Below are 12538 nucleotides of genomic sequence, written 5' to 3'. Positions count from 1 at the left end.
TGGTGAGATTCTATCATATTGCAGTTCAGAGCATGTTAGAGTATCCCTTTCCATTCATAGTTATGGAAGAGTGCTTGGAGGTCTTGGTGAGGAAAATCCATGCTGAATGTAGATTTTTTTTTTTAACATTTGTTTTGGTCATCTTGATTAAACGTGCTCACATCTCACCCTCACTTCCTCACCTCACTCCCAAATTTAACTAAAAGTTTTTAAAATACATAACAGCCTACATTTTTAATAATTATTCACATTTTTGAATTGCACTTTGGAGAGCCTTTTCCCCTCTCTCAGCTGGCTAAGGAAGTATAAGTCTGCTGAGACTTCCTTTTGAAGTTTGTATTTGGGAGCACTCCTTGGAGACTTTTTATTAAAGAGCTGTATTCAGACAGGCTTTTAACTATAATGCATATTGTAAGACAGTGGTCTAGACTTATTTCCATCTTAGAATACCCCAAAATTTTGTGCCATATATCTAGATGATCCTAGCTTGTCTGGAAGCATTCCTCAGTTCTAACAAAACACCTGGCTTGCTCAGAAGTTACTTTTATATGGTACATAATTATTGGGGTTTGTGATAATTACCTTCATGTTCATACATGTAGACTCTTCCAAAGCTGAAAGAAGTTTATGCTATGTGGGATCTGACTCAAAACTAAAATATCTCACTTAGCAAGTTTTCTCATATCAGTGTTGAATTTTGTTTGACTCAGGAAGGAAAAATTCCATTATTAAGTTTTTAAGAGTCTTTAAAAAAATCTTCAAAAATAAACTTATTCCAAATACTGCAAGAGTATGTTCGGATAATCTGTGTACAGAATTAAGTGTGTAATGACTTGGCAAAATCAGTTGCTGGATTTAGAAATCTTAATAGTTTTGGTCCTTTTCCTTCAAAAACGGTTGCTAGGACGATCAAAAGGCAGAAAATGACATGGCAATGAAACGAGCAGCATTGTTGGAGAAGCGCTTGAGAAGGGAAAGAGAGACTTTGCTTCGAAAGCAGCAGCTGGAAGCAGAACTAGAACATAAGAAGGAAGAGACAAGGTAAAAATACATGTCCTAATCCAAATGATCAGTAATGGTGAACATAAAAATGTCTGGTTTAGTTAAAATGTAACCTGCATGTCAAAGAATTGCATCTTAACATCCAAGTTATTCACTGCTAGAGCCAGATGTGCAGAGGAGCCAGCTGGCCCTGCAGGACAGCAGGTGGCATCCGTCTGTAGCTGTCTCAGGCTGGGAGCTGTGCTGGCCTGAGCACAGTTCTGAGGGAGCCTGTGTCCCTCAGGGTTCCCTCTGCACAAATGCACAATGTTCACTCAGTTACAGCAATGAAGCTCATAAATCTGTGTTTGGTTTTATTAGTAGCAATATCCCAAAAAGTTTAAACTTTCTGAAAATTGTTAAAAAATTTAAAAGCATTTGTCTCTTACTGGTGTTTGAGAACATTGAAGTTCCAAAAATCTGATGCCAGTGTTGTCCTCACTGTGCTAGCTGAAATCCCTTATTTGGAAATTTCTACTGCTGATTTTTTGTTAATTTTTTAGACGCAAAACAGAAGAAGAACGTCAGAAGAAGGAGGATGAACGAGCACGGCGAGAATTTATTAAGCAGGAATATATGAGAAGGAAACAACTAAAGCTTATGGAAGACATGGATACTGTCATAAAGCCACGTTCCCTCTCCATCAAACAGAAAAAGCCACGGCCAAAATCTATTCACAGAGATCATATTGAGTCACCTAAGACACCAATCAAAGGTCCACCAGGTAACAAATGTTTACATGGAAAAAGAGTCTGTTCATGCTAAAACACCAGCTTGGGTTTTGGTCCTAACAAGCACGTGCATTTATGAGAGTCTTGTGCCGTATTGAAACTGCACGTGTCCAAACTGGAAAGCAAAATTTGGCATAGAAATGGAAAGATGAATGTCACTTACCTGCTATGCATGCATGCATATATAAACAAACAAAAATGGTAGCTGTGAAACTCTGAAAGTGGAGGGACAAATATGTCTTGCAAGTTTCATGCACACCCATGTTTTCTTCTTGCTAATCTCTTCTTGCACCTGTAGAGCTAAGAATGAATAAAAGTTGGGAGATAAGGGATCAATAAATAAAATGGTGACCTGAGGTAAGAATATTTAAACTCACATAATACGGACAGGATTAAAACTTGAAAGTTGCTTTTATGTTTCATGTTTTTTTCCTATTTTGCTCACCAGCTGCATGTATAGTTAAGAACATAGCAACACTAACCATGTGGAACAACTTAGCATTCTTTTAGATACAGCAGAACTTGCAGTAATGGCTGGAAGAAGTATTGTCAATTTACAATTAGAAAAAATAACCAGATTGCTCAGTGATCCTCTCTGTTACAGCCTCCTCTACCCTTGTTGTTGTGCTACATTTTCTCTGGCTGCTTCCCTATGTCTTCCAGTGTAATTTAAAGTATTTCCTTAACACTGTCCAAGAATCCATCCCAAGCTTTAAATTAAGTCTCTTAAGCTCTCTTTCAAGAGGACTTATTAACTTTAATTGCATCCTTTGATTTGCATAGTGCCAATATTCCCCTGTTGGTGCTTCCCATTAGTGCTTAGCCTGAGCCCATCCCCAGTGGCTGCCAAAGGCTGGGTGACAGCAAGTGTTTACAGGAAGTGCAGCACATATGCATGCAGGTATATCATGTAGAAAAGCTCTTACTGACTTTCAGATGCTGGTGTTGGTCTGATGAACAGACTCTCCTACTTGCATAGGTTTATAAGCTTTAACTTTGTTTTTATCCAGGTTCACAGCTTTATCGTGTTTTTTCAGTATCTAGTCTTTCATTGGCATCGCTGAATACAGGGGACAATGAGAGTGTGCAGTCAGGCAAGAGAACACCAAGGTAAAGCTAAAATAACCATTTCATGTAATAAAATTTGTAATCAGCTATGTAAAACTAGCATGAATTTTTTAGAGGTCGTGTGTATACTGTGTACTCTGAGAAAGGTATGTTTTCCTCATTTGAGACATGGATAGTTTCCACTGTCAGACATTCGGGAACCAAGCCATGGTCATTTGTTTTGCAAATTTTACCAAGTAAACCAGTTGAGCAGGTATAAATGAGGTCAAAACAAAATGCTGTTCACACGGCCTCTTTAATTCACCTGCTTGTATCTGTCTCAACCTATGGGTATTTTGCTAAACCTGTATGCTGCGTGCAACTACATAGCTGCTTTTCTTTTTTTTTAATGTAGAAGTTGATTTCTGTTTGGTTTTTTCTTTAGCAGCTGTGCAAGGAATTATTGAATGCTCACAAGGACTTCAGCCTTTTCCAAACTCCTGAAAATAACAGAAAAAAATTATATTTTTTTAATACCAACCCCATATTATCATTCAGAGGAAAATCACTATTTCTGTGAACTACTTGATAATAATACTATTTTCTTTGTATAAAAGAAGAAAAAAGTGAAGAAAAGCAAACTAGGAGAAGGGGGTTGATAAAAGAGTGCTACATTTTCTGATATTGCCTGTTGTGTCTTCATGGCCACTACACATTATTCATCAGCTCTGACAAACCTGCAGCTGGCTTCAGTTGACTTCTTAATTACCTTGATGTCTCAAGAACTGACTTTCCAGTTATTACATAAGAAACTTTCATAAATTATTCAATTACCCTAATATTTCTTGTCATCTCTTAAAAATTAGCAGTTTTAATTGAGAGGGGGATTTCTTCCAGCTCTATTAGCTATTACAAAAGGCTTGATGTTGCTCATCTACACAGGCTTTGCAGGAGATACTCCCTGTGTATGGAGCTGGAGTTGTGCTTTTAATGAGCACTCTTTTAATGAGCAGTACATCTGCCTCAGGCTTTGGATTTGTTTAGGGGATTGAGACTTCTAAAGCATCAGAACAGCAACAGAGTTGAAAGAATTTTCAGTATCCTTCCAAACCCATATTGTCACCTTGTCCTTCCATCACCATTGTTTTTGATGATCCCACAGAGAGCATCTCAGTGTTACATTTGTCACCTTCTTCATGCAGGTGCTAATTACAAAAGGTGGAGGATATATTATAAATTGAATTTTCATCTCTTGCTGATTTTACTGAAAATGAGCATGCACACAAATTTTTATATTATACCACGTTTTTCTTTATTCTGTGCCTTTTTCTCACTTGGCAAATTTTCATTCCAATGTGCAAATTTGACTGGCTTTTGCAGTAGCCACAATAAAAAATATTTTAAATATCTTGTAATAATTTAAGAAAACTTGACAATCTTGTTCAGACCTTTAAATGCAAAATTATCCATATTTGAGTGCAGCCTGAAGAATTACAGCACCAGAAGTTATTGCCTGTGAAAACAAGAACTAGAAGGGAAATTGTTTTGCTATCTTAAATTCAGCAGTTCTCACTGACAGTTGTTGCAGTCATAAGTATAAATGAAATAAATTTTTACTTCATATTCATTATTCTATGAAGAACTGGTTTGTTCACTACATGAGATAACATTGGTTTGCCAGTACATGTTAAAAGTAACACAAATTTCCACTTAGTAATTCTGTTTCACAACCAAGAACATATACTAGGTTTCTGTCCCTCAGATGTAGCCCAAAAATTAACACATACCTCACCTAAAGACCAACTTTATGCATCATTCAAAACACACTAAATATTGTGCATTTAGGTTTATAGTTTCTAATTAAAGTCATTGTGTTCTACCTTGCCTTCTTTTCATCTCAGAAGGCTTCCCAGCTGAACATTGTGAATTTTTTAATAGATTTTTAAATTAATGTTTAGGTCTGAATCTGTGGAAGGATTTTTATCCCCAAGTCGCTGTGGAAGTCGTAATGGAGAAAAAGATTGGGAAAATGCATCTACAACTTCTTCAGTCGCCTCTGCTACAGAATACACAGGTCAGTGGCACCAGGAGGCAGAAAAGTACCTCCCTCTTAGTGGTTCTGTGCATGAAAAGCTTTCAGTTACCTTGATTTGCTTTCCTAAAACTTGATTGAGTTTTACCCTTCAAAGTAGAGGCTAATAATACATGGTTAATATTTGTAATCCAAAATAAAAGTACTAACTCCATAGCATTTGTGATAATTCCAATAAACTGCAGTCAGGCTCAGAACAGCACATGGGCTCACATATCATTCTGTACTTCAGGAGTGGCTCTAGCAAGGCACAAAGTGTTGATATTTCAACTCAATGTAGAACAGAGTTACAAAATTCAAAAACCAAATTGCAGCAGCAAAGAGTCTTCTTAGCAATGCAAATATAAGTATTCTGCACTGTTTTCTAACAGATGTTTTGTTATTTATTAAGAACTTTATGATCAGACTACTCATTCTTTATTATATTATGAACCAAATAATAATGGTATTTTCCTCCCTTTTCTCTAACTATACCACACATGAAACTGCCAAGACCTTACATCATCAGGCTTATAAAAGCTCCACTTTTGCCAACCTAATATCACTTTGTCTGTGACAAGAGTAGCATAAGGTTAGGTATTTTCTAGGGTTTTTTTCCTCAAAGCTTAGACAAACAGATTTAATCTTAAATTTAATTGATGTTTGCACATTATTTTCCTAATTGGTACTCATGTGTTGGGTTTTTTAAAATGGACTTGACCCAAGTACATTTGGGTCAAGTCACTTCAGAAATTAAAACAGGAGATTTCTCCTTCAACTAGGTGACTAATTTTACAGACAGAATAACCTGTCAAGTGTAAGGCCAGATCTTTATCCCTGGTTCTGGGTAAAACATTTCTGGAATTCCAAAGAGGACAGGCAACAGTTTCTCTAAGCACTGCATATGCCTCATTGTTATACCTCACACCCCTGAAATCACAGGTGTAGGAAAAGAAAAAGAAAGATTTTGCTCTCTCCTGAACACCTGAAATTTTGTTTAGAAAAAGCAAAATTTCTGTTCTTCATAAAAAAGGTCCTCTGAGAGAAAAACAAAAATTACCAAGGCTGCCAATAATAATGGTTTAATAATGAAATACACATTTGTAAGTAAATTCAGTGACAGCTGAATGACTTTCTACTTGTTTGTGAAATTTGTGGTCTCTAACCTTATTCTGTATTATTCCTGGATTTATGTTTCTATGCATGCAAAAGTTCCATAACAGAAGTGCTTCACAGCATTCAAAGTAACTCTTTGTTGGCTTATTGATTAATTTACCTTATTTGTTGTTCCTTTTGCATAGGACCAAAGCTCTTCAAAGAACCCAGTGCTAAATCCAATAAGTATATAATTCAGAATGCACTGGCACATTGCTGCCTGGCTGGAAAAGTAAATGAAGGTCAAAAGAAAAAGATCCTGGAGGTAAGAGTTTTTTTTCCCCTAAAAGCACAAACACCTACATCAAACCAAAGTCAAGCATTATGGAGACTCTAAAGCATAAATGCAGACACTGAAAGGAAACCTTAGAGATTATGGCAGCAGTCAGTGAAGGGATTGAGTAACTTCCTGAGTAGGCAGAATGCAGAATGGTTCTACAGTGCTGTAGAAACAAGAGCTGTTACTTTGTACATGCAGCACAGACAGCTGAATTAATTCACATGTTTAATTAATAGTTATTGCTTTTTTTATGGGGGAACTTCAATATCTAGGCTTTCATAATTTGCTCACTAAGTTGTTTTCCCTTATACATGGAGATCCTTAGGTTGGGAACTTTAGAACTAAAACACAACTCCCTCATGAACAGAAATAAATAGAAATACAGCCCTTCTAGGCTCTTCTCCTGTTTCCAAGCAGTAGGGCAAATTCAGGACTTTCTACTATAGGAAGGTGCCTTCCAGTCTTCTCTCTTACACTGCTATAAACCTTTCTGAAAATGCACAGGTGCTGTAAAAACTCAGGGACAGTGTGTTCCCAGGCAAAAGAAGTAACACAAAGTCTGAGCCTTGGGAGTAACGGGACTGTTCTGTTTACCAAGTATGACAAATATAACAGATTAACTGATCTCAAACCTCACAGACACTTGGAATCCAGACTGAATTTCATTTCTGGAATAAACTTCACAGCAGTATTTCTTGCCCCTTCTTCTCTTCATAATCCTGCATCCATGTCTAGATGCTGCTTTCTCAGCTTTTCCAGATACTTTTTGGAAATACCAAGTCAGGAATCAGCACACACTCTTGCAGTTTAAGTAACTGGGAGCAAAATGACCCTCAGAAATCCCAGAAAAAAACAGCTGCACAAATGTCATACTTAACTCAAGGATGAAGCATACATCACTTGATAGAAGCTGTATGTGTTCAGGGCATGTGTCCCATAGAAGGTCTGTTAGGTGGAAGAGGAATCTGAAGATTTCAGCTAATTAAGAACTCCTGTTCAATACATTTCAACTGACTTCATGGTTTGACCAAGTGTGAGTGGAATTAGGGATTCCATTTTAGCACCAGAGGATTTTTCAGACATATCAAGACATGTGTGAAGTTTCCTGTTCCTGAACTTGCAACTATTAAACCAATTTGATTAAATGGATGATGAAAAGAATTTTTATTATTTCTACAAAAAGACCTGTGGGATGTCTGTTCTTGAGGTACAACTAAACAAGTATGGCTGAAGTTGTCTAAATAAATCAGATTTTGGTTGACATGGATATGTACCCTATCAAAATTCAGATAGGTGAAGCTTAGCAAATTCTAATGATTGAAAATAAGGTCTTTTAGTGGACAGAGTTAGACAAAAATTTCAGCTCTGGTAGAAAACTGATTCAAAATGAAATCTAATGAATTGAAATGTTTTCTAATGACAATGCAAAATTCATGTTATGAATGTTTTTCTTTCTTTCTTTCTTTCTTTTAAAGGAAATGGAAAAATCTGATGCCAATAATTTCTTAATCTTGTTCCGGGATTCAGGCTGCCAGTTCAGATCTCTGTACACATACTGCCCTGATACTGAAGAAATCAATAAATTAACAGGAATAGGTCCCAAATCTATCACAAAGAAAATGATAGAGGGACTGTATAAATACAACTCTGACAGGAAGCAATTTAGCCACATACCTGCCAAAACTTTGTCTGCCAGTGTTGATGCAATTACCATTCACAGCCATTTGTGGCAAACCAAGAGACCAGTAACTCCTAAGAAACTCTTACCCACCAAGGCATAGTAGATGGGAAAAAATTTGCTTGAGACAATTATGATAAACTTGCACTTCATCTTTACTGCCTATAGGAAATAGATTTCTAGTTGCCAACAAGACTCTTAGAACTTAAAACTGGACACCAAGTTCTATTATCATGTCCAACTGGAATGTAAACACAGTGTTTAGGAGTGCAGAAGATTAACTCTTAGGTGAATAATTATGAGTGATTACGGAAATGTTTGACTTGTGTGGAGATTTGTATGTGCTAATGCAACATATAGAGTATATTTGCTCTGTATTTTGATTAGATACACTGAAGCACTGAATGTTCCTCTTTAGTGACTCAAACTACATTTTTTACATCTGTTGCCTTATATGTTTGTATTTGTGCTTGTCTTGAAATATTTTTCTTTCACTAAAGAAAAACTTATAAATATTCTCAATACCATCGAACTTTGCATACTGACTTACAGTAAAGACTAAATGATAAATTGTATGTCACTGAATAACAGCTGAATGGGTCTGTTCTCCAAGATCCTTACTGTGTGCTGTAACAAAATCAAGATTCATTCCCCTGTGTATTTATAATTCTTTTTCAATTCAATAGTACTGATTTGCTTATAAACTAAACAGTAAAGGAAAAGCCTTTGAACTGCTTGAAGTTTTCTTCAAATTAATTATTTAACAACTCAGGGTAAAGGTGATGCAATTATTTCTGTTTCAGTAAGTTGCCATCTGATATGTAATGACTGACCATGTGCATGTTCATAACATCAGTAAAACTCAAAGTAAAAAGATTTGGTAGGTCTCTGAAATGGTTTAAGCAAGTGTGCATTCATTGCTTTGCACAATGGAGAGAGCACACGGTCAGGTCCTGCTTCCTCAAGGAAGGGATAGGAGCTCATGAAACATTCAGAACTAGATCCCTGATGTTGCCTAACAGAGCACTAAATATTCAGAAGAATCACAGAATTCACTAAGTCACAGATCTTTGAGAAGTCGTGTATCTAATTCCCATTGATTTCAAGATCCAGGCCATTTCTGGATCTGCCTTCAGATCTGCCAACTCAGACTTGAATCAGTTTTCTAGGGAACAGACATCTGATAGTTTTCAGTGTGTCTTTATAAATTGTTTTCTTGACACTAACAGGTGATGTCTTATGAAACAGCAATTTTTAAGTACGTATGGCAAAAAAGCCTAACTGACATTTCAGTAAATCTGTAACATGACCATTTGCAAAACCACACTCTAGGCATATTTCAGTATTATTTAAAAAGGGCTGCATTTTATTTCAAAACAGTGTTGATTATTTTATAAATCGCTATCCCGTTTCAGCTTTTGTTTCTCTTGTAATTTGCTTTAAACATAGCACTGTTCTGAAAAAAAAAAAAAAGAAAACACAAACTTGAAGCCTCCCCTAAATCTGTGGCTATTTTGATAACATCATACACCAGAGAATTTGTTGGGGGGGAGGGAAATCTCATTCTCAGGAAAAGACTTGAATGATTTGTGATTCTGTTCTGTTTCAGTGTTGTGACAACCCCATTCACATAAGACAGTATTGTGCTATAAGTATGTAGTCCATTCAGTTTCATGGGAGACTAAAACGATGTTCGTACTTCTCTCATTAAACTGCTGTGAGAGAAACTGCCTCACTACTACGATGTGCTCATTTACTTAAGAGAAAAGATGCACAGGAATGAGATGTCATTAAGCATTAAGTTTAGAACAGTACTTTTTAAAATTATTATAAGGCCTTAGGCATCAGTGCATCTGGACTATAAACATTTTCTCAAAAATGCTGTCAGTTTACTGTAATTTATGTTCTTATATTTATGTATATTTGTTAAAACTGTAAAAAAAAGAAAAAACACTTTAAAATACATGTTTAATATGTATGTGGCTCAAAACTATTTGTGGTTAGCTGATTCTTACTGTTTGCATGTATATCACCAGGATATGTAACTCTTATAATTCAAGTGTATACATATTGTGTATATAGGATATAAATAATATTAAAAAGGGGGGAAAGAGGGTTTGCACATTCTGCCTGTTAGACACTTCCTACAGATGCCATTGTAGGAACATCTTGAATAACAATATGAAACTGTGTATAATATACAGTGATTCAAGAAACCAGGAGGTTGGAATTAACTGACACACATATGGTGAATAACTTCAAAAGAAGTTTTATCATGGGAGGCTTTTTGTTTCTAAAATCTGTTCTATAATTTAACTGAAGATTTGCAACACCATAAAGACACACGCATCAACCTAATCAAAGTGAGCTTAAATACGTGACAGGAATTCTTTGAGTAATTTTAAATATATCTGAATGTATTATGAAATTTGCATTTGTCAACAGGTTAAAGATTTGTGCAATGTCTAAAAGTAGAATGTGAATAACGCAGTTGAAAATTTCATTGCTCGCAGTATAAGGTTTTACTTAATACAGGAAAAGTAAAGCTAGAGATGCTTTTCCTTTTTAAGCCTGCAAATTTTCTAATTACAGTGGATCTTTGGTTGGGATCATGTTTAAAAAAAAAAAAAAAGAAAAAGAAAAAAAAAAAGAAAGCTTTCCATAAAGGCCAGTATTTATCACTGACCTTTCCAGAACACACTGGTGCTTTCATCAGGGGTATTATTATTGTTGCTACAACTGAATTGCCAAACTCTTGTCTTAGTTTTTGGAGCAAAATTTCATCTTCTAACAGTCATAATAGCTACTGAATTTTATTTTTTTTTAATGTTAGTATGACTGTTAGTTTTTATTATTTGGCTGTTTAAAGCCAAATTCAGCTATTTAATTATGATTTATTGGGCACTGTTGAAAAATGTACAGTGTATTGTGTGCTTACTTGTCCACTTCTATGGAGCATAGCTTCCATATTTTTTCAAATGCTGTGCTGTAAAATATTGTCATTGCTACTTCTGTGGTACAGTGTAGTTTTTTCCTTTCATTTAAATAAAAGCATGGCACCAAAATAACATTTTTTTTGTTTTCTTGCTTACCTCTAAATATAAACTAAAATTATTAATTGTTCACATTAATGTTTAAATCTTGTTTCTTCTCATATTTCAGCAATGTGAAAATTGTAAGAAATATGCTTCATTGCAATTTCTTCTTTTGTTTACCATCTTTGGTCATACTTCCATAGATAATCTAGATTTCTAATGTTATCAGAGGAAGGTTTTGAATAATTAAATAGGCTTCATATTTCATTTGTGAGAACAACAAGGTGTTACCCTGTTCTCTTCAGAAATGAATTTTTTAATTTAAAGTAATTTGATAAACTTTGGGGCTCTGGTTAGCTTTCATTTTTCCAAAGCCACGAAAACTTACTGGTCAGGTTAAAAGGTTTGCTTCAGACTGAAAGGTTGTCAAGGTGAACTCTTGCCTTTGTCAAGGTACTGTACAAAGCATGTGTGTGACTTGTAGTGAAACAGTTTGTACTTGCTAGTGATGCTATCTTGAACAGAACACTATCAAAAAAATGAGGAGCCTTTTCCAGATTGATAAATTAGTAATTTTTCCAATCCAAATCATGCCTTGTTTGGAGCCTTGTGTTGTCCTGCTGGGTTGCAGAGTAAGGGCAAGGACTTGCTGAAGGTGGCCATGACATCCCTGCACTGTCAACAGGCAGACTGAGCTGCTGGGCTGACTTACACAGATAAAGAATCTCAGAACTGCAGAGATGTTTGAAGGGTAACTTCAAGAGTACCAGCAATCTGACAGTAGGGCTTTTAATGCTGAATTGAAAGCTACTGTGGAAGAAAATTAATAGCTTTCCCTCCTTCCCCTGAAAACTTGTTCTTTTTCAGGCAGCTCAGTCCGTTCCCTGTACAGCATCACAAACAGGCTGACACAAGCAAGGAATTATACTGGAGCACAAACAGTTGCACCCAGTAAAGTTATTTTTTCAGTGGTGAGCCCAGCTCAAAATTTTCACCTAAAAACAGCCTTTGTACAGATCTGCTTTAGAACAGACTTTGGTTTTTTCTATCTTTTGGCAAGTAACACCATCCCTGAGAAACTTCAGTTCATGCCCTGATTAATTTGACATAATAGGACTGTGCTGTGTGCCTGAATTTGTACAGAATTTCTGATTCAAAATTTGTGCTGCTGTGGGATCCAGTGTAGAGTTACGCTTGGAACAGAAGGGTTTTGATTGATTGCCATAAAAATATGATGCAAAAAATAGGTCTGTTTCTCAAATCCAGCTGTACTGATCAGATCGATGTCAGATGTCTTTTTGCCAACACTTTATTCAAAAAGACACAGGGCTGAACTTTTAACTATTTAGATCTCTTCAAATAGAAAATTATAATTTCTTTGCTGCCTTGCTACTAATTTAATGAGCTGAATAAAAGACTTGAAGAATTGTGGCTATAAAGATGTATCTTTACAGCTGCTTTTACATTCTCTGGTTAAATAAATGAAAAACAACAAAAGGA

At 35.8% G+C, this 12538-nt stretch overlaps 1 protein-coding gene across 4 annotated transcripts in view; it reads left to right on the top strand.

Annotated features, from left to right (window-relative positions):
* Nucleotides 1-11071, top strand: part of CAMSAP2 (calmodulin regulated spectrin associated protein family member 2) — an 81205-nt gene extending 70134 nt beyond the window's left edge. For 2 of the 4 annotated variants that reach the window (XM_039726229.1, XM_039726227.1), the window contains 6 exons: nt 905-1041; nt 1545-1765; nt 2783-2882; nt 4778-4893; nt 6192-6310; nt 7801-11071. In XM_039726229.1, coding sequence (XP_039582163.1) covers nt 905-1041; nt 1545-1765; nt 2783-2882; nt 4778-4893; nt 6192-6310; nt 7801-8106 — 999 coding nt within the window. In that variant the 3' untranslated portion in view covers nt 8107-11071. The remainder of the gene's footprint in view (nt 1-904; nt 1042-1544; nt 1766-2782; nt 2883-4777; nt 4894-6191; nt 6311-7800) is intronic. The other 2 variants (XM_039726230.1, XM_039726228.1) reach the window with 2 other exon arrangements.
* Nucleotides 11072-12538: the final 1467 nt, after the last annotated feature.

This window comes from Passer montanus, unplaced genomic scaffold (assembly GCF_014805655.1).
Source record: "Passer montanus isolate IOZ18808 unplaced genomic scaffold, ASM1480565v1 scaffold58, whole genome shotgun sequence".
NCBI classification, from domain to species: domain Eukaryota; kingdom Metazoa; phylum Chordata; class Aves; order Passeriformes; family Passeridae; genus Passer; species Passer montanus.
Note: the sequence above shows the minus strand (reverse complement) of the source record. Positions and strands in the feature narration are given on the sequence as shown.